General features: G+C 38.7%; 7 protein-coding genes across 13 annotated transcripts; 3 read left to right on the forward strand and 4 right to left on the reverse strand.

The window, feature by feature from the left end:
* Nucleotides 1–952: 952 nt before the first annotated feature.
* usp30 (ubiquitin specific peptidase 30) lies at nt 953–8,952 on the forward strand. Of its 2 annotated transcripts, none has more exons than XM_028034560.1 (13): nt 953–1,103; nt 2,683–2,792; nt 3,473–3,646; nt 3,743–3,846; nt 4,969–5,067; nt 5,191–5,236; nt 5,322–5,416; nt 5,503–5,562; nt 6,356–6,442; nt 6,526–6,606; nt 6,721–6,943; nt 7,036–7,144; nt 7,796–8,952. In XM_028034560.1, the coding sequence occupies exons 1-13, from the start codon at nt 1,021–1,023 to the stop codon at nt 8,043–8,045; spliced, it is 1,521 nt and encodes a 506-aa protein (XP_027890361.1). In that variant the 5' UTR covers nt 953–1,020; the 3' UTR covers nt 8,046–8,952. The 2 variants fall into 2 exon arrangements, with proteins under 2 accessions (XP_027890361.1, XP_027890363.1); XM_028034562.1 differs by lacking the exon at nt 953–1,103 and adding an exon at nt 1,159–1,369.
* Nucleotides 8,953–9,078: 126 nt separating this feature from the next.
* Nucleotides 9,079–11,726, reverse strand: alkbh2 (alkB homolog 2, alpha-ketoglutarate dependent dioxygenase). Of its 2 annotated transcripts, none has more exons than XM_028034566.1 (4): nt 11,593–11,726; nt 10,331–10,638; nt 10,055–10,253; nt 9,079–9,982 (listed from the first exon to the last, which is right to left on the reverse strand). In XM_028034566.1, exons 2-4 carry the CDS (start codon nt 10,599–10,601, stop codon nt 9,637–9,639), a joined length of 816 nt encoding a protein of 271 aa, XP_027890367.1. In that variant the 5' UTR covers nt 10,602–10,638; nt 11,593–11,726; the 3' UTR covers nt 9,079–9,636. The 2 variants fall into 2 exon arrangements, with proteins under 2 accessions (XP_027890367.1, XP_027890368.1); XM_028034567.1 differs by lacking the exon at nt 11,593–11,726 and adding an exon at nt 11,013–11,142.
* Nucleotides 10,273–26,881, reverse strand: gatc (glutamyl-tRNA amidotransferase subunit C). Of its 2 annotated transcripts, XR_003597659.1 has the most exons (7): nt 26,578–26,881; nt 26,451–26,501; nt 24,944–25,113; nt 24,752–24,855; nt 24,421–24,644; nt 22,423–22,426; nt 10,273–10,284 (listed from the first exon to the last, which is right to left on the reverse strand). XR_003597659.1 is itself a non-coding variant. In XM_028034570.1 (5 exons), exons 1-5 carry the CDS (start codon nt 26,746–26,748, stop codon nt 24,583–24,585), a joined length of 558 nt encoding a protein of 185 aa, XP_027890371.1. In that variant the 5' UTR covers nt 26,749–26,881; the 3' UTR covers nt 24,115–24,582. The 2 variants fall into 2 exon arrangements, 1 of the variants encoding a protein (XP_027890371.1); XM_028034570.1 differs by lacking the exons at nt 10,273–10,284; nt 22,423–22,426 and having other exon boundaries at nt 24,115–24,644.
* Nucleotides 11,273–16,131, forward strand: unga (uracil DNA glycosylase a). 2 transcript variants are annotated; one of them, XM_028034565.1, is made up of 7 exons: nt 11,273–11,506; nt 11,818–12,018; nt 12,898–12,993; nt 14,231–14,328; nt 15,258–15,346; nt 15,460–15,638; nt 15,728–16,128. In XM_028034565.1, the coding sequence occupies exons 1-7, from the start codon at nt 11,408–11,410 to the stop codon at nt 15,866–15,868; spliced, it is 903 nt and encodes a 300-aa protein (XP_027890366.1). In that variant the 5' UTR covers nt 11,273–11,407; the 3' UTR covers nt 15,869–16,128. The 2 variants fall into 2 exon arrangements, with proteins under 2 accessions (XP_027890366.1, XP_027890365.1); XM_028034564.1 differs by lacking the exon at nt 11,273–11,506 and having other exon boundaries at nt 11,513–12,018; nt 15,728–16,131.
* pxmp2 (peroxisomal membrane protein 2) lies at nt 16,765–19,621 on the forward strand. The gene is made up of 5 exons (XM_028034568.1): nt 16,765–16,990; nt 17,327–17,449; nt 18,266–18,428; nt 19,038–19,157; nt 19,258–19,621. Exons 1-5 carry the CDS (start codon nt 16,875–16,877, stop codon nt 19,324–19,326), a joined length of 591 nt encoding a protein of 196 aa, XP_027890369.1. The 5' UTR covers nt 16,765–16,874; the 3' UTR covers nt 19,327–19,621.
* isg15 (ISG15 ubiquitin like modifier) lies at nt 19,411–22,995 on the reverse strand. Of its 3 annotated transcripts, none has more exons than XM_028034573.1 (3): nt 22,844–22,995; nt 22,252–22,761; nt 19,411–19,713 (listed from the first exon to the last, which is right to left on the reverse strand). In XM_028034573.1, exon 2 carries the CDS (start codon nt 22,747–22,749, stop codon nt 22,282–22,284), a length of 468 nt encoding a protein of 155 aa, XP_027890374.1. In that variant the 5' UTR covers nt 22,750–22,761; nt 22,844–22,995; the 3' UTR covers nt 19,411–19,713; nt 22,252–22,281. The 3 variants fall into 3 exon arrangements, with proteins under 3 accessions (XP_027890374.1, XP_027890373.1, XP_027890372.1); XM_028034572.1 differs by having other exon boundaries at nt 19,411–19,706; nt 22,246–22,761; XM_028034571.1 differs by lacking the exon at nt 19,411–19,713 and having other exon boundaries at nt 21,642–22,761.
* LOC114154999 (polyubiquitin-like) lies at nt 19,629–20,448 on the reverse strand. Its single transcript, XM_028034574.1, has 2 exons — nt 20,316–20,448; nt 19,629–20,223 (listed from the first exon to the last, which is right to left on the reverse strand). The coding sequence occupies exon 2, from the start codon at nt 20,209–20,211 to the stop codon at nt 19,744–19,746; it is 468 nt and encodes a 155-aa protein (XP_027890375.1). The 5' UTR covers nt 20,212–20,223; nt 20,316–20,448; the 3' UTR covers nt 19,629–19,743.
* Nucleotides 26,882–27,188: the final 307 nt, after the last annotated feature.

Here is a 27,188-nt window from a genome sequence, read left to right on the forward strand (position 1 = left end):
CATTTGATCTGAGGCTTTCTTCAGTTCCTCCAGAGTCAGGTAGCTCTTGGCTGCTCTTATGATTTGTTTTCCTCTTCTCCAACTTGTCCGATTAGGTTGATTGCCGTATCTTTTTAGGTGTGTGATCTTATCATTTCATGCACATTTTATGAGCATTTTATTCTTTATAAGAATTTTGAAAGGCATTTACAAACATATTGCAAGCATTGATGTACTGAAATATTTTAGAAACTACAGTTAAGCATCTCAGTATAAGATTTCTTTATTTGTTAATAGAGTTTAAAGATAGGAGGCATGTACAGGAAAAGAGAAGACAGAGAAAAAAGTCACAGTAAACTGAAACTGTGAGGATTGACGTCAGATCAAAAGAGGGGGAGTGAGACACAAGAAGAGCTATGGTGTGTTCTCTTCATTGTTGGGGGTTTGTTGTAAGTGCCAGATTGCTGCCTACTGAACAGTGTGACACTTCCAGCAAGCCCCATCGTTGATAACATTTTTGTTGCTTTCTCTTAAGAGTAGCAGCAAAAAATGTCCTTTATCTTTGACTTTAACTGAGGTCACTGAAGTTGGTTGCACTTGATTTGATTTGGGGGTATACGAGTAAATATGGTTGAAATCAGAAAAAACGGCATCAGAATAAAAGGTCTCAGAGCTCTCAGAAGTTTCCAACAGGTGGCGCCATTGTCAGGTCACTGTTACGAAGTTTGGCTCAAGAGATCTATCTATCTATCTATCTATCTATCTATCTATCTATCTATCTATCTATCTATCTATCTATCTATCTATCTATCTATCTATCTATCTATCTATCTATCTATCTATCTATCTATCTATCTGTCTGTCTGTCTGTCTGTCTATATATAGATATATTCCAGTGTCAATGGCGATATACTATAAAGCAGACTTATTTCTATTTATTTTATATGTAAGATTTATTTAAAGAACCAATGCGTTTGTTTGGTTGTTTGCGCTCTTGAACAAGTCCGTGTGGAAACATGCTGCTCAGGACGGTGGTTCCACATGGACAACAGAATGTTGTGGTGCAGACCAGAAAGCTGGGATAAGCTTGTGGGGGAGTTTCTTGGCACAGGACCCACAATCAGGTAAGAACTCCATGTGGTAAACAACAGGTTAGTGATCAGGGTCAGATCTCAGCAGGACAGCTGTAAGTGTAGGTTAGCAGGCCTTCTGGACCGTCTATGGCCAAGAGGGCAAACACGCAGTCTGAGTTGTGCCCCTAAATCTCACGCCCGAGTGTGGTTAGTGACACTTTAACGCATTTACTTGTGTTTTTGGGACAGCATCTGAATGTTTTGCATTTGTGAAGTTACTATAGTGTTCGGAGTGGAGCCTGGCCTCGGTGTTGTTGGTAAGTTAGCCTGGAGGCTAAAGCTAGCTCATTTTACACATGACAGACCCTGAAGTTGATGTGATCAACTCATGTTAAAGTCGTGATTATCTGATGTTATTAGCAACGATGTAAACAGTAATTCAAATTAGGTCCAGCACTTATATAGTGATCTTAAATGGATAATTGTTCACGGAATTCATTTTCTTTATGCAATGTGGTATTTGAAAAACGATTTTCAATCTTTTATTTTTGGTCAGGTGATCATTTAACTCAACCTGATATGTGTGAATCGAATGGCTTAAAGGGAACCTTAAATGCATAGTTGAATGTTTTATTTATAGAATAGTGATTTCTCAAAACAGTGTAATAATAGAATCTGTATTTCGGTAAAGACAGATACTGAAAAAGTAGTTCAGGTGACAAAATAAATGTGGAATAAAACAACTTCTTGCAAAGCTGTCATTTTTGCACTGTTGTATGAACCCCTCATTGTATGATTACCCTAAGTAAGAAAAAACATCATGGTTTTACTGAAATATTTACAGAAGCATTCAAAATAGCAATGTAAGCAATCTAATACCTTTTATTTAAAACTAAAAGCATTTCATGTATTAATACAGTTATAATAATGGTATTAATATAAAGAAATGCCGGCTCAAATTTACAGGGATTTCCTGGCAAACATGCTTATTGTGTAGAATATTAGACTTTTTTTGTATTGTTTCAGAATTGAAAAGATGGATGATGGCCCTTTAGTTTCCTTACCAAAACTATCTGATTACTGAAAATTGTTCTAAACTCCAGTTAGTCTTTCTGGTATAGTCTAGGAGACATCTTTCAGGCAGCTCAACAGCAGTGCACAGCAATAAGTGAGGAAGGAGCAATGCAGAGTAAAAACTCCAGCTCCTCTGCAATTTTTGTAGCAGCTTATTCCCACGACTTTACTCCATATGAATGTTTTGTTTAGTTTCACAGCCAGACCTGAGCATGTTGGCAAGTGTTTAGAATGTGCTTCACTTGTAAACTGCTTTCCATATAGTCGAATGGCTGATTTCAAATTCTTCTGAGATCTTTTTAAATCCCTCACCAGACTTACAAACACTGACTTTTGTCAGGTGTCCAAATCTTTTTATAACTGTTAGCAGAATCACAGTCATCTTTGCAATGCATTTTTTTAACAACATATTCACAAAGAACATTCTGGTTGGCAAATTCTATTTGCTGTTACTCTCTGTGCGGCAGTAGTATATTCACCCAGCTAAATGGACTTTCAGTGCATGTCGATTATCTCCCTACATGTGTGTCCATTCTCCATTGTCTTTATTTTTCAGGAACAAGATGCTAAAAAACTGGGGTCTCGTCGGAGGGATCGCGGCTGCTATTGCAGCTGGAGCATACGTCCTGTGGGGCCCGATCACTGAGAGGAAGAAAAGGAAGAGAGGTGAGAACTGAGGGGATTTAAAATGAACCTGTTTTAAACTGTAGGACAGATTTTAGAGTACTATAATGAACTATTAGAGTATGAATGTGTGTGTGAATGAGCGATGTCTAGAGTGGGGCGGTTTGGAATCCTCTGGACTTGGTACAGCACTACATAAATACAGGCCATTTACCATTCAACTCTTGGGGGAACATAGCATTGAGAATAGCTACTGTCAACTTAATAAACTATAACAAATGAGGGCTTATGGTGATTGTGTGTACACAGAGCTAAAGAAGTAACCGCATTGTTTGAAATGCAGGTTTGTAGAGTTTGGTAAATGCAGATACGGGATCAATATTCCCTGAGTTTCATCTAATTTATTGGTATTGCTTGCAAGTAGCAAGGCTTTTTTCCTCTCATTTGCTGCTGGGTTACATCAGCAGTGCTTCTTTGTCAGTTGATTGGGAGATTAGATTGGCTTTGGAAAGTTGGCTGGCTTCTTCCCCATATAAGCATCCTCCCTCACCGATTTAATCATTAGAACTGCTTAGTAACAATGTCACGTATGTGACGAGAGTACAAGCTAGAACCTATCTCAAAAAATAATGCCTACTATCCCTGAAGTTACGGAAACAGAGCGTGCAGGTAGACCTCGACATTTCTGGCTGTGATTTGCCATGGTTTGCATTTCCCCACAGGAATGGTCCCAGGTCTGCTGAACTTGGGCAACACCTGCTTCCTGAACTCCTTGCTTCAGGGTTTGGCAGCATGTCCGTCTTTCGTCAAATGGCTGGAGAGGTTTTCAGGCCTGCCCTCGATCCAGTCATGTAAAGACAACCAGCTGTCCTTCACGCTGCTGCAACTACTCCAAGGTAGGTATGCAGGGGCTGTTGCATGAAATAAGTAGAGCATAAAGAACCGATCAATGTTAGTTTTTTTTTCACCCCTCACGGTTTGTGGTCTGACAGCTCTGTCCAGTGAGGAGCCTGGAGACGAGGAGGTTTTAGATGCTGGATGCCTCCTGGATGTTCTCAGTCTGTATCGCTGGCACATCAGCTCATTTGAAGAGCAGGTTGGACTGCTTTTTCAATCATTTGTGATCAGAACCTAATATAAACTGAACATCAGCATGAATGTCCTGTTCATAGCTTTTCTTTCTGGGTGGAAAGATTAAACAACAAGTTGCACCTGACCATTCACTTTTGAAACATCAACAAGTCTCTCTAATAATTATGGATGGATATTTGCATTTAAATTAGTTCCTTTCTTGCAACTCACCTGACATTTATGTACAGTTGAAACATTTTCAGATGGACTTAGATCAGTGCTTTAGGATGATCATTCTTTAAACTTCGTTTTCCCTGTATTACCAATTCTAAATCCAGATCTCATGTGTGTTTGGGTAATTACCCGGTTGAAACTTGCATCAATGAGTTCAAGTTTCCACCTTCATGATCTGAGGTCAAATTGAAGAACTTGGAAATTGTTGTCCTTCTTCCTTACATTATATACTCTGTTATACTCGCCAGCACCATTGGCAGGCAGATTGGCCCTCAGCATGGTGGTGCCACCACTATGCTTGACAGCTGGTTTGGTGTTTTTAGGTGAAAGCCTTTTCTTGACTCCTCTGCGTATTTTTCTAGCCATCGTGTATAAAAAGCGTAATCGTTGTCTCGTCATCTTGACTTAAGCGCCTTTCTCCAGAAGGCATTTGGCTTTTCTCTGTGGGCAGCTGCGACTTTCAGCTCAACGGTATCTTATGTTTGAGCAGCTTTTAACTGAGGATGATATTCTGGAAACCAAGTGAAACTGGGATTCACTTGGTAGTTCCACAGAACTATGATCTAAAACACACATGAACAATGGCTTTGATTAAGCCTTCTGAATGAAGTCCTTATAGCAGCCGTAATTAAAAGTATGCCTTGCTTAAAAGACTTAAAGATTTAAAGGCATTATGTAAATTCTGATTTTAAAAGGTTGACAAATATTCAAGCAGAATTGTGCCAGAAGCTTGTTAAAAGCTACAAAACAAACCCGTGGTGCGTTTGCATTTTTAAAAATAAGTGATTAAAATGCATAATTAAAAGCCCGAACTTAACCTGGCATCCATGCTGATGAGATGCAAGTGTAAACTTCTGAATGGAGCTTCAGCTTATTATGCAACATCTAAAAGTCTGATTTCTTCCCTTTTAAGGATGCACACGAACTTTTTCACGTCCTCACGTCTTCTCTAGAGGAGGAGCGAAATCGACAACCTAAAGTCACACATTTGTTTGACATGCAGTCCCTGGAGGTAAGTTGTCTCCACATCCACTGGGGATTCCAAACTGCAGAAGTCACACAAATCTTTCTGGTTTTTTGTTTGGGGTTTTTTTTTGTTAAATGTTCTTCTACTTTGTGTTTGCTTTGTTTCTAGTCTCTTCCTGATGAAGAGGACAAAACTGTGGCCTGCATTAGTCGAGGTATGAAGAAAAATAAAAATCAAAAGGCCAAGTAATTAAGAATACCAGCAATGAGTGTGTTATATTTAGTTCATTTTCTCTGCAGCTCCTCTTCATCCGATACCAGGTCTCTGGAAGTTCCAGCATCCTTTTCATGGTCGTCTAACGAGCAATATGTCGTGCAAGCACTGTGAAATTCAAGTGTGTTTCTTTATGAGATATAGAACTACGTAACATGCTAGTTTTGATTAATTTGTGAATAACAACTCAACTTTGTTCATTAATAGAGTCCAGTACGGTACGACTCATTTGAGAGCCTCTCTTTGTCCATCCCTCTTCCTCAGTGGGTAAGCTAAAATGGAAGGATTATTACTGTAGCACTTTGCATGAGTGCATTATTGTGAAGTGGAAAAAAGGGATTCTTGGTTTTCAAAAATCTTTACAAATTCTTATCTAAGGAGTGTGGCATTAGTAACTCTGGAGGAACTGTAGAGATTCACAACTCAGGTAGGAGAATTTGAAAACAGGACATCTACCGACGGTGCACTTGACAAATCTAAGCCCTGTTGAATAGTAGCAAGAAGAAAGCCATTGTTGAAAGATGAATATAAGAAGTTTTTTGTTTCCCATGCAGGGGATAGAGAAAACATGTGGAAGAAAAAGCCGATCAAACTTAAGTCAAACCTTTTGGCCAAGTGTGGAGGAAAACTAACACTGGACTTCACCCTGAGCACACCTTCCCTATGATAAAACATGGAGGTGGCAGCACCATGCTGTGGGAATGCTTCATCAGGAAAAGTGAAGCTGGTCAGAGTTGATAGGAAGATGGCTACAGCTACAGGGCAATCCTGGAAGGAATCCTGTTACATTTACCTAAGCTAAATATCTAGGTTCTAGGTCTAAGAATACAAATCCACACTACATTTTTCAGAGCTTCATTTGTAATCAACTTTTGAAAACCATCTACTGCTTTCATTCCTCTTCACAATTATGCCCTAGTTTGCATTGGTCTACTTCATCTAAGTCCAAGCAGTTGTAATGTGGAAAGGTTTCAGCTCTGTAAATACATTTTAAAGGCAGTGTGTCGCTCATCAGTAGCTGGTTTTTGTTTCTATTCACTTAAAACATTTTTCCTCTCAGGGTCGGCCTCTCTCTCTAGATCAGTGTCTGCAGCATTTCATTTCGTCAGAGACAATCAAAGAGGTGGAGTGTGAAAACTGCACAAAGGTACTTTAGTATCAGTAAAATAATTCCATTGTTTGTGAACAGACATGGTGGGATGGTCGTTTGATCTTTATGTCGTACTTCAGCTTCAACAAAGCTCGACAAGAAATGGGCAAGTTTTTGAAAGCCAGAGGACAACGTTTGTTAAACAGCTTAAACTTGGAAAGGTATTTGTATAAGTTTTCTTCCTAAACCATTTGAGATTTTAGTTGCTAGAATGTGTTTCATATTTTTATTCATAGAGGGGAAGGAAATGCAACCCTTATTTCATGTATTTTAAGCTCCCTCAGTGCCTCTGCATCCACCTACAAAGACTGACGTGGTCCAGTGAAGGAACGCCCATCAAGCGACAGGAGCACGTCCAGTTCACGGAGTATCTATCAATGGATCGCTACAAACACAACAGCTCCACACAGAGGAGTCAGCGGTTCACATCGACTCCGATAGCCATAAAAACAGAAAGTTTGGAGGATTCCACAGAAAGGCTAAAAGCTAATGGGACAGGTGTGTCGGATTAATAGGTGTTTTATTTTTAACAGCAATGTTTCCTCTTTGCTTTTTCTTGCTTCAATTTTCTTTCCCCCTTTTTGTTCCAGGTGCAGAACATCATAACAACAACAAGCCTTTCTCTAATGGAACCTGTTCTTCTGTATTTCTTCTCTCTCCTGGTTTGAACCCACAGCTCGGTCTCACGTATGACTTCAGGTAAACTCTGCAGCAGCAGACGGTCAACGGTTTATGACATGGCCACCTATCAAAGAGTGGAGCCTTTAAATGTGAAAACGTCTTTATTTGTAGATCACTTTTAAGAAAGATAAAAGTGTAAGAACAAGTATTTTATAGAGGCTTAGAACAGGCCGGTCAACATACACAATACAAAAGAAATGATTAGATTGATGGTGGTTCTGATACCTGTTTGGGCCAGTTGACAGAACCAAACTAAAATAAATCTGAGCAGCCTCCTGCTGGAAGTTAATAGTTATTTCACTCACCTAGTCTCATTAAAATATTAATTTCAGCATGTTGGAGAAAATCATTTAAAATGATGAGTAGTCAAAATCTGTGGTTGGTGTAAAATGTCCCATGGGAGACTGTTTTTTTGTTCTCAAAGAAAATCTGAGCATGAAAAGATGAAAACCTCAAAAGCTTAAACTGGCAAATGGATCGAATTAATTTAACTTGTTTAACTTTAGAAAGCAGGACAGTTTTTAGAACTTAAGTGTTATTAGTTTTTGTGTTTATAATGCAACCTCAACAGCAAAAACTTCATTACACCTGAGCTATGTAAGGATGCACAGGTTGGACATGTAGGTGGTTTACCTGAGCTAACGCCTGGATCTCTGTGTTTCCTTCCAGCTCCGCAGAGTATTTATTCCAGCTAACAGCGGTGTTGGTTCACCACGGTGACATGCACTCTGGACATTTTGTCACCTACCGCCGCAGCCCTCCCTCGCCCTGCAGCGCCTCACCCTTCAGCTGTCAGTGGCTCTGGGTGTCTGACGACTCTGTGCGGAAAGCCAGCCTGCAGGAGGTGCTGTCTTCCAACGCGTACATGCTCTTCTACGAGAGAGTACGACTGCCGACGATCGATCGAGTAGTCGCCTGATCGACCTCTCGCCGTGGTTACCACCAGGTGCCGTCGTGACGGTAGCTTTGCGGTGACCGAGTGTCACAGAGTCGTGTCGTAATGGAAACTGAAATGGAGGCTGGTAATCCCAAAGATAATGGACCTGCAGGATTTTTCTCAAATATCATTGTCATATAAACTACTCGTCTTTAACACTTTGAACAGTTTCCTGTAACAGACGACAGGCATACTTGACAGTGCCCTGTGATTACACTATAAATGAGGAGTTTTTAAGAATATTTTTGACTTTGTAATCATGCAGTGGTGTAAATATGCTATTAGATATTCCTGTTAATTTGTCAAAATTCCTTTAAATTGCAGACACTTAAAAAAGTGAAATAAATCTGTTACACATTAAAAACTGTCCGTGAAATAGTCCCGGCTGCAGCCTTGTTGTTTAATTTACATTCCCATCATTCCCAACAGCAGCTGTAAACTCTCTTACACTGATAATTTCAGCTAATACTCTGCCATTTTAAATCTTGTTTAAGCTGTAATTTATATGCCTGCACGGTGGAAGATAAAGTGCCATGTTGTTTTTAATGTTCAGCATTTCTATCGTATGAAACCACTTGTGCAGCAGCTATTAGGGCTGTCCTATCTTACCTAAAATTACAATGCATCCAAATTCACTGTTCATGGTGTACAGGTTGTACTGATTTTTAGTCGGTTTCGTTAAGACTTGATTATGTGCAGACGCTTCTGGGTAATTTATCCTGAATTATTTTTAAGTCCTCAGCAGTAAATAACTGCAGTTTCCTACCAAACCGAGAAAATCTAAATGCAGCAGTGTCTGTCCCGATGTTTGCACTAATGTATTTTCATGTCTTTGAAAGTGATTGTTTTCAAATTTAAAAAATAATAAAGTTCTACTTTTGTGTTTTAAGTGAGATTGTTGAAAATGCACCAACATCAAAGAGTTTTAACTACGTTAAATTCTCTTTGACCTAAACACACAGTCTGCCATGTCATGGAAGATTCAAATGATCAAAAACAGGTCTTTCAGAAGAGATTTAGGAAATTACATTTTTAAATTAGAGATATTTTTAAGACGGAAACTAATTGTGTGACAAAACTCACTTTAAGTTGTGTATACATGCATTTTTTTCACTGGCAAATGTATCATGACACTAAAACCACAGCAGGCAGAAAAGTACAGATTTCCCCAGTTAATTTCTAGAGTGCACAGAAAAAAAAAGTCCGCTTTCTGTAAATTTTGTCTGATATCAAAAGGCAGACACAACTCAAGCTGGTCAACAGAGATTAGTTAACACCAGTTATTCACATATTTGCTTGACATAAAAAACGAAACAAAAAACCCCAACTCAGATCTGCCGTTTGTGATGCCAGCACAAGCATAGGCATGTGAAAGATTTCTTCTTGATAAAATCTTGATTTAAAACAAATTGAAAAAAAAAAAAAAACATGACCCGTTTCTTTATAGGAAACAGGCAATGTCTAAAGTAAGTTAAACAGATTTATTGGAAATGTTTGGACAGTATATTAAAATCTTTATTTACTATTTCTTCAGAAAAACTTTGACCTGAAGTATTTCTTAAAAATGCGATCTTTAATCTGGGTTTTTGCTGTTAATGTTCCTCTTTGACTGTTTAGTGACGTCCTCCAAGATGCGTCTAAAGGTGAGATTAATGCGAGGTGAGAGGACCTTCTTCCGAACCGGAAGGCTGTGGTACCAGAAGGTATTGGTGGGAGGGTTCATGAGGAGCAGGCTTCCGTGAGCCAGCTCCAGCTTCACGGGATCGATCTGTCGGCTGCTTCGCTTCCCTCGAGCATCTCTGTGTCTAAAGACAAAGTCTCGAGCTGCTCCCAGAGAGACGGAGGCGATGGGACAGGAAGGGTCCAGCTCCTTCTCGTCGTCCCGATGCTCCCCCATGTGATCTTGTCCATCTTTGTACCTGGTGGAGATACCGAGGCTTCAGACATGTCCAACTCTGAACTTCTGGATTAGGAGTTGGGACGTTTGTCACCTGTTGATCAAGACGAAGTTGAACTTCTGTCCGGTTGTGTCTGTGACCGCGTTTCGGATGTACTCCAAGGTCGGAGTCCAGGGGGAAGCCAGACGCCTCACTCCGGAGTAAGTGTAGGCGAGGCCTGCGTTCCCATAGGTCGCCTGTTTCCTCGGTATGTTGTACACCTTTCCAAACACTTGGACCTTTGCTTCCTCTCCTATAAGAAAACAAAACAACCAGCTGTCACACTATTAAACTGCAAATTCATGCCACATGTTTACAATAAATAACCACCTGTTGAGTACACCACCTCCTCCTCCAGCTGTCTGAAAAGGTCATCAGCCTCTCCTTTCAAGAAGAGCAATGCATAATCACAGTCCAGTCCCTCTGCTTCTATTTTTTGCCAAGGAATAGGATGAGAGAACTCTTCAAAAGACGGGTCCTTTTCCTCCTCCTCTACGCCCTCATGTTCCTCCATCTTTGTCTTCTTTTTCCTGGGACTTCTTTGTGGGACATCATTGTTGCACAGATGTTTATTCTGTCCCCCAAGCAGAAACTTGTCCATTTCTGTAGCCTGATGTGACGACACACTGAACGTTTTCCTGTACAAACCAAGGAAAAAAGGAATTAAAACTAAAAAGTTTATTTCACTGAAAATGCATATTATATGTATGTTGATGTATGTTGATGTATATGTATATTAAGTTGAAAAGCTTAATATTTTAAGTAATCCCCAATTTCTACCTTTTACATTTTATATATGGTCAGCCAGCTATACATTATTTACTTTTGCTAGAAAATATTAAAATGTAGACCAAGTAATGTGACAAACTCCATGGAACTATCTTGTATGAAGGGTATTAAATGGTACAGATTGATTTCACACACTTTATTTCAGTAAATTTATGGCTAATAAAAACTTGGATAGACATTGAGGTGAACAAACCAGCTAAAACAATGACCTTCTGTGCCTTACCTCTCGTTGAGTCTCGACGTCTGTCGACAAATGTTTGTTGGTCTTGTGTAATATTATTTTCTGAGAATCCTTTGTGTTTTTTATCACCATTGATGAGTCACAATTAATTGAAATAAATGCTTAAACTATTTCAGTGTACTAATTATCATGATTAATAAAAACGCGGTAGTAACCAAAACATTTTTTAAAAGTAAAGTTGTTAAAGAGCAGAAAACTGGCGCGTCTTGAACGCCACTCAGCTCATTATAATAAATGCTTTCGTCATTTTGTTTAGGCGCGAATTTATTTGCGCCATCTCACCGACAACGTTAATTTACCTGGGAGTCTCGTGGTCTTTAAACAATTAAGCATTTCATTTCTCTCCGCAGCTCACCGCCAAAGTGTTCGCAACAAGAATGATTGGACAGAAAACTATCAATTCATTTTTTTCGCCGGTATCGAAAAAGAGAGTTTCTAATGAGGCAAACGAACCCGAGGAGAACGCTAAAGAACCGGTGAGTGTCACTACTTTTAAAAACAGATGGCAAATCATCATTAGAAACAGAACCTGAGCCGTGGCACATTGTAATTCAAATCTTACCGGTGCTATTTTGTAGTATTTCATATCGATGTGTTCTCCCGCGACAAGAGCGGCTTACTCCAAGCTGCGTTCAGGGTCACCTCTGTTGTTGAACGTTGCCAAACGAGTTTTGCTAGCATGAAACTGTTGGCACCGCTTCGTCAACTGTTTGTTAAGCAGATTTCTCTCCGGGGAACGCGTTTCTCGCCGGCCTTGTGCTTTGCTCAATATACCAAAATCCTGCAGAAGAAGCAGAAATGCGCCACGGTGCTGCCGGAGCAGCAAAGCCCGCCTCCCAGTCCTCTGTCCCCGGCGCAGCTGGAACGGATGGCTCGCAACAAGAGAGCGGCGCTGGAGAGGCTGGCTTCCGCTCAGACTCCTCCGGGGTTCGGGGGCAGCTGGAGGAAGGAGCTGGCTGCTGAGTTTGGAAAGCCCTACTTCAAACAGGTGAGAAGAGGAGGTTTTTCCACACACACTGTTTACTATCAGGTTGTAATGAAGACTGAAGCTGGTTCAGTTGTGGATAAACAATCACTCCAGGGTGTCGGGTTAGAACAGCTGATATATATGTTCAGGTGAGTTAGTGAAAGAAGAGAATGTCCAAGTCCAGAATTGAGCTTTACTTGTTTTTAATTAGTTCTGGAGGTTCAGCTATACATGTAAGGGCACGTGTGTGTGTGTGTGTGTGGTTTCCTATAAAGATAAACAAATACAAATTATGAGAATTTGTCTGTAAACCCTTTTACAAATAAACCTAATTTCCACAAATGAATAAATGTGTTAATGTCTGACTATGAGAATGTAAATAATAATTATACATACATAGTAATAATAAACTCTGCAAATAATAGTGTCACACGATAAACATACAAGAGAAATAAGGCATTTCAATTGGAACTGGTAACACAAATAACAGCTGCAACTAATTAACCGAGCTTAATAGCTTAATGCTAAACGGCTAACTTTTAGCTCTCAACAATACAAGTAAAATACACCAAACGACCATAATATTCAACGGGACAAAGCACAACTACAGCTCTTAGACATTTACGAAACCTAACTAAATCAACAACAGTATTACTTACATTCAATGGACGCACACAATAGAAAGAGGTTATGAACGAAGTCAGCCTTGAGAACCGTAACACTCTACTCAGATCCATAAACTAGCTGTAACAAAATGAACATGAAGCCACCCAGTGGCTGAAATACAATACTGCACCTAAAATACTTTGATGAAGAAAACCTAAACTAGAGGGCTGAAAACAAATAATTAACAGTCTTTTGTACACAGGTGTTTTAATGACTTTTACACTTTTGCCACAGCTGATGCAGTTTGTTGCTGAAGAGAGGAAACGCCACACAGTTTACCCACCTGCTGAACAAGTGTTCACCTGGAGCAAGGTGTGCAAAATCACAGATGTAAGTGTGGCTCATGAGTACGCAACTTTATGCCTGGAGAAACTGAGTGATTGAAGTGCAGAACTGTAATGTCCATGTAGGTATTAGGGTAGACGTATTTACAGTTGTACCTAAAATAATTTGTTTCTGATAGGACGTTGGATTTGAATCTGTCAAAGAATAAAGTAAATGTGCAAAGAAGTAACAATTTTAAAGAAAAAAAACCCTTTGTAGTGTACATCTTATTAAAAACAGAATATCAAAAAATATTTATAGCCTACCCTTGTCAATGATAAATAGCAACATTTGTGTTGGCATCACAGCAATAAAACCTTTCTGATATTTGCGGAGCAGTTTTCTGCATGTCTCCTGGTATTTTAACAATTTATGTTTGATGAACTGCAGGGCTTTGAGTTTGGAAGGTCTCCATGCCATCACCCTAATCTTTAGCTTCCTCCACAGACTCTTGATCACATTCAGGCTAGTAGTCTGGCTTGGCCACTGAAAACATTATTACTTCGACTAAGTGTTTTGGTAAAACTAAGTGATATTTAAATCTGTGTCAAAATTGATTTTATTAATGATTTAAGTTGAACGATTATTGCATTAAATTACATTAACTCAATCCAGTTCTTTTAGTATTTTGTTACTAGTAAATAACTTCTACCAAGTGTCCTGTAGCATAGGTTATAAAAAATCTTATTAAATTAAAATCTTGATCAAAGGGATGTATTACAGTGAGGAAAAAGCTACTGCTACATAACAGTAAAAAATTGTATTACAGACATTTTTGTACCTCAAACAGCCACAATTCAAAACACTTTACTATCACATTATTAAAATTGAAGTAATGCATCTCTTTATAAAGACACTGTATTTTTGTTTATAAATTTCAATGCCTGATAGTTTTATTGAGGCCATTTCTTTCAAAAGTAAACTCAAAGCACCTGTTTAGTAGGTCCATAGGTCTGATGTTTATTTCTAAAGCACATTAATTAACTACACAATAGTCCCACTTTTTTTTTTAGCTTTTTAGCTGGGGTACCTGAGGGAACTCCCATATGCAAACTCCATGCAGAAATACTCCAGGCTGGGTTTCAAACCCAAGACCTTCCTGCTTGCAAGGCAACATGCTGCCAACTATCAATTTTCCTTTTTTTTTTTTTTGGAAGAAAAAAGGCAAAAACTTATAAAAACCAACCATGTTTTCCCTGGAGAGAATTGTTAAATGTAGTAAAGTCTTTGTCTTCAATTTTAGGTTAAAGTGGTCATTCTAGGTCAAGATCCATATCATGGTCCAGGCCAAGCGCACGGACTATGCTTCAGTGTGAAAAGACCAGTTCCTCCTCCTCCGAGGTTTGTAGTCTGTGTTTTGTTTTGTTTTGTTTATAATGAACAGAAACTGATTGAGTGTTCACATTTCAGGTGTCCTGACTGTCTTTACACACAGGTATTTTAAGATACCTGTGTGGAATCTTGAAATTTCACACAGGTGAAATACCTGTGCATTGTGGAATACAATACACAGGTATTGTGGAATACAATACAATACACAGGTATTGTATTCCACAATACCTGTGTATTGTATTCCACAATGCACAGGTATTTGTGACAACAAAATAAAATTTCAAAAATAATGACCTCAAACAGGAATTCTGATGTTCCTTTATTTACCTGAAAAGAGATGTTTTGTACAATTTTCAATGCACCTTGCATACCACAAAAATGTGAAAAAGTGACAAGATTTTCATCACTGCACCTCTTTATTCATGCAAACGGCAGACTGCATTAATTGAAAGACAAACGACAAAGTTTAGTATTAGACTGTATTGTTGCCACAACTTGGATAAGAGATGTATGGGGCTGAAATGTTTCTTGAAAGGTGAGGAATTTATTTTTGGCTTTTTCCAGACCTACATGATGATCTGCATTTAGACTTTATTCCTTTTGAAATAGAGAAAAATCTAATGATTCTCATTAAATGCCATACAATCACACCTAGATTTTGATATTCTACCCATCAGTATTTTAGTTTTTGAATTAAACACTCTCATTCAAATATTAATAAAAAAAAAAAACCCTGACCTTCGTCAAATTCAGGTTCAAACGAAGTCAAGCGCTCTCAAGGTTATTTCGTTGACTGAAGCTACTAATGTTCACAAACATTATTATGCTTTGAAAAATCTGAAAACATTTTTAACTTTAGAGGACAGCCCTGCAGTTGTATGAACACTCGAATCAAAATCGTTTGCCTTCCATTTTTAACATTTGCTTTTTATTTGCAGTTTGGAGAACATGTACAAAGAGCTGGCCACAGACATCGACGGCTTTCAGCATCCAGGCCATGGCGACCTGACTGGATGGGCCAGACAAGGTAATTCTATTGATTTACATTCTGTTAAATGATTATACAAAAACATGCGAGACATTTTTCTTTCATCCACAACTTTCCTGTCTTTGTTTGAACCCCTTTTACCTTCTCACTAGGTGTGCTGCTGCTCAACGCCGTGCTGACTGTCAGGGCGCACCAAGCTAACTCCCACAAAGACAGAGGCTGGGAGACCTTCACTGACGCTGTGATTCAGTGGCTCAGCAGCAATCAAGAGGGCGTCATCTTCATGCTGTGGGGATCGTACGCACAGAAAAAAGGGGCTTCAATTAACCGAGTGAGTCCGCTAATTCGTACATTTTAACGCTCACCAAAGCTTGCTTGTGCTGAATATTTATGACGAGGATGTACTCCTTTCTGTTACAGACACGCCATCACGTCCTGCAGACTGTACATCCCTCCCCCCTGTCTGCTCATCGAGGATTTTTTGGTTGCAGACATTTCTCCAAGGCCAACGAGTTGCTAGAGAAATGTGGAAAGTCTCCCATAGACTGGAAGGCTCTTTAACTTCTATGTTGGCTTTTCTGAAGCCCATGTAAACTACAGACCAAACCCACCTATAAGCTTTTTATTTCTTCTTCCAGCAGTTATTCATGTTTTTATAAAACAATACCGGCAGATTGTTCTGTTTTCACTGCATTGTTCTCTTAGTGGTTTAACTTTTGTAAATATTTGTTTTCTTTTTCTGCCCTTTTTAGTTTGCACCTTGTTTCCTTTTTTACTTTTTTATGTAATGTTTGGTACATTAAAGGGTTTTCTACATTGTGTAATGTTTTGGGTGAATTTCATATGAATGATAAATCTATGTTTGGCACCATTAATGATCTATATTTGATATTCAATGCTAAATTAGGGAAGACTTAAACTCACTGTTAGTGAAATTATTCTTCATTTTGCTTCAAAATGTAAAAATAATATTAAAAAAATTTGCGGGTGAGACTTTTAAAGAGAATAAGATGTTCATGGCTAACTATATCTAACATTGTGGCCTGCATGCTTGGGAATCCTCCAGAATGAGTTGGAAAGTGTCTTGGATTCCCCCCCCCCAGGCTTGCATAGTGGATGTATGCATAGTTATGAAAATGTTTCCTCCAAAACAGTCTTAAATTTGTTTTAAAGCTTGCAAGGTAAGACTGAAATAGATATAATTAAAACATTTTCTGGCCTGTTCAATATTGAGCAATATAGCCCTCTAAAAGCTTGATGGAACCAGGCACAAACAATCTGCAAAATAAATTCATACTTGTGTAGAAATAACAGATTTTTTTTTTTTTACATAAAATATATTTGTTATAATTGTAATTATTATAATTAACGTACTATAATTTTTGTATCCCAATCCCACCACATTAAAAAGAAACAATCAAGTCACTTAACATCACTTCCGGTTTGACGTCTACGTCGGAGGACGGCTTCTCCTTTGACGCAAGGACGTGGACAGGAACAATAATGGGACTCGCCGCACTTTGTGGGGCAATGTTGCAGAGGTTGTAATGTATGAATACTGTAAGGAATGACAATGCCCGTACAGAGCCTGCCAGTCCGGGATGTATCCTTTCATTTCCGTCTGCTCCAGCAGTATTTGATCCTCCTGAAAAAATACCCGATCCTCACGAAATCTGTAACCAGGTCGGTTTCTGTGCTCCTAAAACTCGCAGCTGTTTTTGTTTCCAGTTGTTTAAACGTGAATTTGTAATGTTCACTGACTAACCGAGAAAATAGTTCTCGTTTCATTTTATTATGTAGTTTTATAAGTCAGATTATTTATGACTGTTGCTTGTATTAGCTCCTGATTACTTTGTTTGCACTGAGCACACTGTGGTATTAGCCAATCAGTATCTGCCATGAAAACTTCCTACTCAGAAGTTACACAGTTTTTTTTTTTTTTTACTTTAAGCTTGTGAAACTTGTTGTTGCTCATTGACAGGAGAGTGTGATCTGTCAGTCTGTTCTTCATTCTTTCAGTGGGATCCTGTCCGCTTTAGGAAATCTACTTTCACAGTACTTGGAAGGCAGAAAAAAGGCCAAAAGTGGAGGTCCAGTTGATGAGATCGATGTGGCTGGAGCCACACGATATGCCATCTTTGGGTGAGACTTAGCAGAATATGAGAACAATGAGAGTGCAGCACACTCTAATAATATACCCAGTCACCTTCTTTTACAAAATGACACTGCAAGCACAATTTTAAATATATTTTTTTGTGGATTTTAAGGGATTGACCAACGTATATGGGATGCGATGCATGGTGTTATTCAGAATGTTGCAATCCAAACCACGCCATTGTAGCTCTGGCTGTATGTTACAGGCCGTTGGGCAAAACCCTTGTCACCGTACCATGAAAGCCAAATTTCATTCATTGCTGATAATTGCACTGTTGACATCCTCCCACCTGAGCCGTAGTTCTCCTCTACAGCCACAGTGGAGCTACCATGTGCCTGTTAGCTGCTTCTCCGACTCCTGTTGTCTCTGTAGTTTAGATGGGAGCCTTGTCTTTGCAGTAGACTTGCAGTTGCCTCGTTCTGTTTTCCATGACGGATTGAACAGGCGTCTGTGAGATGTTGTAAACTTCAGGATATTGTTTTATAACCTGACTCCACATTAAACTTCTGCACAACTTGCACGGAATTTTATTTATGGGTGTCACTGTAGATAGGGTCTGTAACACAATAACATACTATAAAACCATGCGTCACCTTCCACTAGCTGCTACATTGTGTTGCTCTTTCTCACAAAATGTAAATAAACGACTAAATTAAGATTTGTGATTGCAATACGACAAATTGGCAAAACGTTTGAAGAGTAAACACTTTCTCCCGGGCGCTGTGCATATAAATCGGCTAACTCTTGGCAGATTCATGGAGTTTTGTGTTTGTTACTGGTATATTACTTTTTTCCTCTTGTAGGTTGATTATCACTGGGCCAGTGAGCCATATCTTTTACCAGCTGATGGAGGTGTGGATGCCAACCACTGACCCGCTCTGCATCGTCAAACGACTGCTATTGGACCGACTCATCTTTGCCCCTGGCTTCCTGCTCCTTTTCTACCTTGTTATGAACATCCTGGAGGTGATTTCTTTTTGATCTTCTCAAAAGTGTCTATCAAATATATTAATGTACTGCTTTCAGTAAAATATTGGTAAGTTTTGTGATGGTCTGATCAGGTTTTCCCAGCTGAAAACAGATTGCTGGTTTTGTTTTGCTAGTCAGAGACAAAAGAAAATTGTCTGATTCCTGTGTCTGGGCCAATTCTAATTTACGTAATGGTTAGAATATTGAAATCCAAAATGCAATTTAAAAATTTGTATTCAAGCCCTCTTTATTCTAACCCCCCCAAATAAATCCAGGAGAAAGTAAGTGCTGTGAATGTTTTATTCATGGCTTTTTAAATAAGCAAATATTTGAAGAAGGTTTGCAAATCATTCAAGTATTTGTTATCATACATGAACCAAAAATGAATGAGTATCATGCAGCTGATTTTCATTGTTTTATTTCCTGATGCCAGACTCTATGTCTGTCAAATTCTATGCTCCCTTTTCAACATAAACTCAATTTAAAAGCATAAATATCACTTTTAAATACTGAAAGACACATTTTGATATGTAATATAAGCATATAAGTGGATTAATTGCGCATTAAATATACTTTACAGAAAATAAGTATTTACGTGTTCCTCAGGCTAAAGGCTGGGACGATTTCCAGAAGAAGATGAGAAAAAGTTACTGGACTGCTCTGAAGATGAACTGGAAAGTCTGGACTCCTTTCACATTTATAAACATAAACTTTGTGCCTGTTCAGGTACGCTCCGTCACTGACATCCCGTCATGTTAAGAATTAGGAGGAGCCTCACACTGACTTCCTCTGTGATGTTCCCCCCCCTCCTCTCATTATGTTTCAGTTTCGAGTGCTCTTCGCCAACATGATTGCCTTATTCTGGTATGCCTACCTTGCCACTGTGAGGAAATGATGCTTCTTTGAGGACTAACCAGATGCAAGCAACTTCCATATATGGCTGCAGATTCTTTACATGAAGTTGCACTGGTGATTACTGGGATACTGCTTTAAAACGCTAGAATTAAAAAGAATAACAGAGTATTTTTACGCTTCGTTTTGCAGGGACCTGTATAAAAAAAAACTCGAGAAAGTTTAAAATTCTGACATTTTTTACATAAGCTGAGATAACGAGGGGTTGTTTTTTTTGTTACCTTTAATGAGCTTTACCTACTGATCTGAACAAATGAAGAAATAAAATACAAAAGAGACATGCCATTTGTCATGACTGACTTTTATTATTATTATTACTGCTACATAATACATTATAATTACACTTGTTTAAATACAAAAAAACTGGAATGTCTTCTTCTTGTTGACCATGAGAACGTCCTCAGCCTCCTCTCAGACGCAGAGTCAAGAAGATGGTGCTGTGCTCCTTCACGTTGTAGTTGGACAGTTTTCCGGTCTGCATCTCCCGGCCCTCATGGATCAGCCTCTGCTGGTTCGCAGGAACCCCCTGTCTTTTCTCCACTCTCCTCTTGAATCCCTCCACCGTCTCGTCGGGTGTGACATCGTAGGTGCTGTTCGTCCCCGTCTCGTTTTTCAGGAACACCTGGAAGGTGGACGGCTGGGTGACCAGCAGAGACACCTGGGAGCCCGGCTCAATGTTGTAGGAGCTCAGGGTCATGGAGTCGTCGTTCAGAGGTGTGCTCGACCCGTTTGTGAAGACCAGCTTCTGCCTGGCAGCGGGAACCCCCAGCTCCTGCTGGATGCGCATCTTCAGAGAGCCCACTGTGTCGTGTGGGTTTACTTTGAGCGTGCGGGACGTCCCACCCAGCATTCTGATGACTATCTCCATGATTAAGCTGACCTGAAAAATAGTTTAAAAGTTTTCAGCACTTTTACTAGATGACAATATTCAGCGGTAAGATCATAAACGTGTTGATTAGGAGAGCAACTTACCTTGCGATGGATTTCTAATAATAATAATAAAAATGTCCTTCTGGCTTCAGATATCCAATAATCGCTAATCCTCAGCGGTTGTGCACTAATGTTGGCCAGCTGTGTTTATATACAGACCGAGTCAGGGCGTCAGCGCCCTCCCACTGCACTTAAGATTCGTTTTCCCTCTCTGCCTGTTTTTATGTTTCAGTTTCTATTCTCCAAACATGAGTTTGCTGAAATGGCTTTTCGTGACGCTGTTTCGCGGAGTTCCCCGAATACCTGCAAACAGGTGAGGCGGAGGAACAGCTGGGATTTACCGCTTACCTGACGAGGGGAGGAGGAGGGAAACAAAAACAGGATAATAAGAAGTCAGATGGTGGTGAATCATCAGATAAAGTGAATGTGAGTTCGGTTACGGCTGAAACAAAACAGAAAATGAAAAAAATCCGTTTAAGTGGTCCATTTCGCAAATTATTAGGATTATATAATACGAATAGAATAGAATAGACTTTATTGATCCCCAAGGGAAATTTCTTATTTAACAAGCTACTCCATCTAAGGTGTTAAATATTAATACTACAAATATATGCACAATCAAGGGATATATACTGTATATGTATATGTAGTATATACAGTACAGACCAAAAGTTTGGACACACCTTTTAATTCAATGAGTTTCCTTTATTTTCATGACTATTGAGATTCACACCGAAGGCATCAAAACTATGAATAACACATGTGGAAATATGCACTAAACAAAAAAGTGTAAAACAACTGAAAATACCCCTTATATTCTAGTTTCTTCAAAGTAGCAACCTTTTGCTGTGATTACTGCTTTGCACACACTCTGCATTTTCTTGATGAGCTTCAAGAGGTAGTCACCTGAAATGGTTTTCACTTCATAGGTGAGCCCTGTCAGGTTAATAAGTGGGATTTCTTGCCTTATAAATAGTCATGAAAATAAAGAAAACCCAATGAATTAGAAAGGTGTGTCCAAACGTTTGGTCTGTACTGTATATCTAGATATATATATATATATATGTCTCTGTATATATATATATATATATATATATATATATACATCTATCTATCTATCTATCTATCTATCTATCTATCTATCTATACTCAAAAGTGATGTAAGTCATTCAATATGACGGAATATAATTAAATAAATAAATAAATAAATAAGCATAATGAGTGGAGAAATAATTAGATTTTTTGGGCCTTGTAAAGCCTAATGGCTACAGGCAGAATCAAAACAAGAGTTTTTTTATGCTTCACTACCACAGACCTGTATTACAAAACTTGAGAAAGTTTAAAATGAGGACATTCTGTACATAAGCAAGGTGTGATGTATGCTTTATTTATTTCAAACAGACAATAAAAGGTAAAACCAGAAAATAAGAATAAGACAAACATGTCAATTTACATTCAATTTTACTCAATTTATTTGGAACAGGAACAATTAGGAGGTAAAATATAATGACTTCCTGTTCCTCTCATACAGTAACTCAAGTCTCCCCACACCATAGATTTATTAAACACAGTTATGTACAAAAACTATTTTTGGCTGTTCTGATACATTGTTTTTTTTTTTTTATTTCCTTCCCCTCTTAAATTCTAACCCCCTATTTTGTCACAAAACACCTTTTGAATATTTTGTGGAAGTTGACGGTTTCTTGCTTTGAACATAAATTTTACTGTTTGGATTTTAACAAATTCACAGAATTTGAGTACAAATTAATAGTAACAATAACATCTAAAAAGCTATACTTATTGATTGGTACAAATGTAGAAATAAAATTTGTCCTGACTGACACCTTATTCAGACTACTAGATAATATATTACAATTTCACTTATTTCAGTAATATGATTATTTTTTTTGTTTGTGTACAGAAAATGCATTATAATTGTTTTATCATAAAAGTGCCTTAAATAAATAAAAACTGGAATGTCTTCTTCTTGTTGACCATGAGAACGTCCTCAGCCTCCTCTCAGACGCAGAGTCAAGAAGATGGTGCTGTGCTCCTTCACGTTGTAGTCGGACAGTTTTCCGGTCTGCATCTCCCGGCCCTCATGGATCAGCCTCTGCTGGTTCGCAGGAACCCCCTGTCTTTTCTCCACTCTCCTCTTGAATCCCTCCACCGTCTCGTCGGGTGTGACATCGTAGGTGCTGTTCGTCCCCGTCTCGTTTTTCAGGAACACCTGGAAGGTGGACGGCTGGGTGACCAGCAGAGACACCTGGGAGCCCGGCTCAATGTTGTAGGAGCTCAGGGTCATGGAGTCGTCGTTCAGAGGTGTGCTCGACCCGTTTGTGAAGACCAGCTTCTGCCTGGCAGCGGGAACCCCCAGCTCCTGCTGGATGCGCATCTTCAGAGAGCCCACTGTGTCATGTGGGTTTACTTTGAGCGTGCGGGACGTCCCACCCAGCATTCTGATGACTATCTCCATGATTAAACTGACCTGAAAAATAATTTAAAAACTTTTAATTATGACAATATTCAGAAGTGAGATCATAAACGTATTCATTAGGAGATGAACTTACCTTGTGTTTAACCTCTAATGAAAGAAAATGTCCTTCAGGCTTCAAATGTCCAGTAATGGCTGATCCTCAGGTGTTTTGCTCCTCTGAGCCTGAACAGCTGTGTTTATATACAGACTGGGCCAGCCCACTTCATTTAAGATTCGTTTTCATATTTTGGTTTCTATTCTCCAAAGCACGCCTGTTCAAATGTTTTCCATGACGTTTCCTGGATACCTGCCAGCAGGTGAGGTGGAGGAACAGCTGAGTTTTACAGCTTACCTGATAATGACAGGAGGGAAACAAAAACTGAACAATAAGAAATCAGATGGAATGAATGCAAAGTCAGGCCTAAGTAAAGCAGAAATGGAAAAAGGCCAGTCTGTTTAGTGGCCCATTTTGTTTATTATTAGGAATAAAACACGACTAATATAGGCAACAATGATAAGATAATAGACAACAAGTTAGCCAATAACCTAAAATCAATGGTATGAATGTTTCTTATCAAAAACATGATTTAGTTTAGGAATTAAAAAATTGGAACTCAAAAATTTATTTGAAATTTCTTTCAGATTTCTTTTGTTTTTACTTGTTTTTGACACAAGCTTTGTGCTTCATTTAACCGATATCTAAGATAACCCCAGGTAATACAAAATGCAGTTTACAAATTATGATTTCATTTACTGAGAGAAAAACAATCAAAATTATGTGAAAAAACTATGGCATACTGCAACCAATAACCCATAGACTCTGTGATTCTCCACTAACTCCAGTTGCAATCCACTCTTGGGCGGGCTTAGATTCAAAATCTTCCCAAGGACACGGTTAGCCAAACTAAAATGTTTTCCTTCCACAGAACTTTTTGTAAATACTAAGCTCCTCTCTACAGCCAGCTTCTTTAGCAGGGAGTGTTACCATTCTGAAAGAGTTGAGATGTCAGTCTTTCCCATGATTGTGCAGACCACAATGTGACACTTCATTGCAATTCCTTTATCAACAAATTTTCAGTGTAAACTGAAGTCATCAATGTGAAAGTATCAACCTGAAGGTTGAGGAAATAAATAGTACTGCTTTGTTTTCTTAACATATTTCCAAGATGTTTCTAAGAAATCCATCAAATTATGCATTTTTCAATTGAAACTTAATGAAGAAGTGGTGGGAGACAAAGAGCTGTAATGTTCTGTATATTGCCAAAAATACAAAGCCCCAAACTCCCCTTTTAAAAATATCTAGTTAATAAATTGTAATTTAAAATCTTGGTCTTGCGCACAACCTGAAAAGAAAAAAATGTGAAACAGGTTTTTAATTTTTATTCCTTTATTGTAAAATCAATATTTACAGGCCTATTTATAAGAGCTTAAGACATTTGAAGAGTCATGGATCAGATTTCAGTGAGAACCTTATGTAAAATATGACAACCAACATAACACAACATAACATATATGTCACTGTGCAATGTACTATCTATTCTATCATTACTTTGCATCCTCACAGCTGTAGTCAATGTGTGACGTCAACTTTATGTGAAATGATACTGAAACCCGAACATAATTGTCAACAACAGGAAGATTTGACTTTTAGCAGAAGCTGAGCCAATAAACCCAGTTTCTCCCATATTGCTTATGGTTGCAGATAAACTGTAGTAAAGACAATTATGAACGTCTGCCATGTGGTATCAACCAAGGCATGTGACTGAGGAGTATAAGGCAAACACGTACAATTTTCCATTAAAAAAAAGCAATAAATTATTCACTATCAAGTCTTCAGAATTCCGAGTGTCTGAGGATGGCAGCCCTCTCCTCCCTTTTAGGCAGAGGAATATTCCCTGGTGAAAAGAAAAAGAAAAATCACCATGATTCTGCACTTTCAAACCTAAACATATTCAAGAAGAATCCAGATGCTATCCAATAAATGTAGTCAGACGTTTCTTACCTGGTGGTGCAACAAAATATTCTTCCACTGTGTTTTTTGCGAGCTTAAGCAGCTCCTCTGCGCAGTCGCCCTCTGTCACTGTGTCGTCCCTCAGATATAAAGCCCTGAGTGGATGAAACAAAACAATATTTAACAAACAGCAATAAGATATTTTTCTATCAGGTCTGCCATTCACAGCTCTCTGCGCAGCACCTGTCCTCCAGAACTGAATCCATCGGTTCGACCCCAGACGTGTCAACAACATGAAGCTGATCAGCAAAACGAATGGCTTTCTCCAAGCACTCCAGCCCCTGCTGGGTCCGGAAATCCACCAAGGCCAGCCGCTCCAGCCTGTCCACCAGGTCAGCAGGGATCTTGGTGGGCTGCAACATTAATGAGGTATGAAATGATGTATGACCACTCTTCTCCACTATCAATGCTATAAAATACTGTATTGGGGAATTACATAAATGTATCTTAAGTCAAATCAAACATGGATCAGTAGCTTGATCCATGTTGTAAAATGCTTAAATTAAGCATTTGTATCTACTAACTATGGGCCTCATGCTTGATCATTAAATAACTTCAGAATTTGTGTAGTGCCTGTTATGCAAAGAGACTTTAATTGGTATAATGTGTGTTTTTTGTGCTGCTCAAAGTTTCAGTGTATAGAATAGCATCTTAACATAAAAACAGAAAAAAGACAAAGTTATATGATTTTGATTTAAAACAAAGAAAATGGAGAAATCACTGAACAAAATTTGAAATGTGTGGAGTAAGGAGTGCCTCTGAGCACAAGAACAGGTCTAAGTGAAACAAATATGATTTCGAATATTTGGATATTTATTTGGTCTTTTTGTCTTGTACAGCTTTGCGAATTTGCATTATATATTTAAACTGAACTAAGTCTTTTTTTCCTCTCACTTACTAGTCTTGTTTGTTTTAATTAGATGATTGGGACGGCTTTATTGGACGAAATATGGCCGCCTTGTATGAACTTGTGTCCTTTGCTGCACCTTTCCCGAAATACAACGATTGCCACTTGCAGGTACGTACAAAATTCTTAATAGATCACCAATTTTTTCCGTAGCTCGTTTCACAAAACCCAGACTTCTTCAATTTCTTTGTATAGGATTTTATGTGGCAGACCAACACAAAATCATTATTGTGAAGTGCGAAGAAAACGATACAAAATCCTAAAATACCTTTTACAAAACAAAAAACTGTCCGCTGTCTTAGTACTTTACAGAACCATATTGTAGTTACAGCTGCAAGTCTTTAAGGAATGTCTCTACAAATTTTGTGCATCTGGAAAATTAACATTTTCTCTCTTCTCTTCCAAAATACCAGCAGTCAATGCAAAGACACTGTCTGTAAGTCTATTCAGAGCTTTTCTTTTCGCTAGTCAAACATCTGGCACACATCAGATTTTCATTTGTAAAATAGATGAAAACCATCAGTCTTTACTCCTCTACTTTACAATTATTCATTACCTTGTGCTCATCATACTGGGTTATTGTCCCAAATGGAAAACTTGCTGTGTTGGGCTATTAAATAAAATCCCAATGTGTGACAAAATGTGAATGAGTTTAAGTTTCTTAAGGCTCTGTAAATGTCCTCCATGTGACAGAACCAGATACAGAGCATGACCTCCTGAACCTTAGGGTCAGTTTATAAGGGTTGTTCTGTGTTTACATGCATGCAACCATGAGGATGTTACCCGAGGAAGCTCCTCTTCTGGTACATGCTCCCATGTTGGCACTTTTGGGACCTGTAAGATAACCATATATAGCCTTAGTAAATAAATAAAATGTTGTAGAATCTATACTATGGTGCATTTGCCTTACCTTTAGATTATGTTGGTGGGAGCTGAGCGGTCTTAAGATTTGGCTTTGCAGACTCCTGAGGCTGCATCTCTTAGTTATGGAGCGAACATTGTTTGCCAACAGGTTACATGACGAACCAAGGATCTCCAGGGAAACGACACGAAGCGTTTGAAATGCCAACATCTTTATCATATTTACTCAATCACTTCTGCATATGATCTAAGCGAAAACCGCCACATTGTCTTTGTCCTCTTTTCCAGTAAGGTCAGCCCCACCTAGCTTGCAGCTCTGCTAACAACATGCTAAAGGGGGAAGTAAAACAGAGGCTCATCTGAACGTATTTCCTGTTTCACTCAAAACGTCCGATTTTTTAAAAATAACTATTGTGTGGATGTCTTTCACAATAAAGACTGTATTTATATAATCGAGATGTTGTTTCTCAAAGTACTAAAAAAGATACTAATCAGCTTGAGCTGAAATTGCAGCGATGCTGTCGACAGTTTACCGTTAACGGTCGCTGACAGTGCGTGTCAATATTGGCCTGCGTAGCAATTTGAAATGTAAGAGCAAGGGCTATATACAAATCTACATTTAGTCTTTTAATTACAAATTTAATTATATTAGCATCAACA

This window comes from Xiphophorus couchianus, chromosome 12, assembly GCF_001444195.1.
Source record: "Xiphophorus couchianus chromosome 12, X_couchianus-1.0, whole genome shotgun sequence".
NCBI classification, from domain to species: domain Eukaryota; kingdom Metazoa; phylum Chordata; class Actinopteri; order Cyprinodontiformes; family Poeciliidae; genus Xiphophorus; species Xiphophorus couchianus.

Coding starts and splice junctions, on each gene's coding strand:
- isg15 (XM_028034573.1), bottom strand. CDS start 22,749: ATGGAGATAGTCATCAGAATGCTGGGTGGGACGTCCCGCACGCTCAAA.
- gatc (XM_028034570.1), bottom strand. CDS start 26,748: ATGATAAAGATGTTGGCATTTCAAACGCTTCGTGTCGTTTCCCTGGAG. Junction 26,502..26,577: donor CCCACCAACATAATCTAAAG/GTAAGGCAAATG, acceptor GTTATCTTACAG/GTCCCAAAAGTGCCAACATG. Junction 24,856..24,943: donor GATTCAGTTCTGGAGGACAG/GTGCTGCGCAGA, acceptor TCATCCACTCAG/GGCTTTATATCTGAGGGACG.
- pxmp2 (XM_028034568.1), top strand. CDS start 16,875: ATGACAATGCCCGTACAGAGCCTGCCAGTCCGGGATGTATCCTTTCAT. Junction 16,991..17,326: donor CTCACGAAATCTGTAACCAG/GTCGGTTTCTGT, acceptor TCATTCTTTCAG/TGGGATCCTGTCCGCTTTAG. Junction 17,450..18,265: donor ACACGATATGCCATCTTTGG/GTGAGACTTAGC, acceptor TTCCTCTTGTAG/GTTGATTATCACTGGGCCAG.
- alkbh2 (XM_028034566.1), bottom strand. CDS start 10,601: ATGGACAAGTTTCTGCTTGGGGGACAGAATAAACATCTGTGCAACAAT. Junction 10,254..10,330: donor GGAGGTGGTGTACTCAACAG/GTGGTTATTTAT, acceptor GTTTTCTTATAG/GAGAGGAAGCAAAGGTCCAA. Junction 9,983..10,054: donor AACTTCGTCTTGATCAACAG/GTGACAAACGTC, acceptor TATCTCCACCAG/GTACAAAGATGGACAAGATC.
- usp30 (XM_028034560.1), top strand. CDS start 1,021: ATGGACAACAGAATGTTGTGGTGCAGACCAGAAAGCTGGGATAAGCTT. Junction 5,237..5,321: donor TGTGGCCTGCATTAGTCGAG/GTATGAAGAAAA, acceptor TTTTCTCTGCAG/CTCCTCTTCATCCGATACCA. Junction 6,443..6,525: donor AGTGTGAAAACTGCACAAAG/GTACTTTAGTAT, acceptor GTCGTACTTCAG/CTTCAACAAAGCTCGACAAG.
- LOC114154999 (XM_028034574.1), bottom strand. CDS start 20,211: ATGGAGATAGTCATCAGAATGCTGGGTGGGACGTCCCGCACGCTCAAA.
- unga (XM_028034564.1), top strand. CDS start 11,710: ATGAAACTGTTGGCACCGCTTCGTCAACTGTTTGTTAAGCAGATTTCT. Junction 12,019..12,897: donor GAAAGCCCTACTTCAAACAG/GTGAGAAGAGGA, acceptor CTTTTGCCACAG/CTGATGCAGTTTGTTGCTGA. Junction 15,347..15,459: donor GACTGGATGGGCCAGACAAG/GTAATTCTATTG, acceptor CCTTCTCACTAG/GTGTGCTGCTGCTCAACGCC.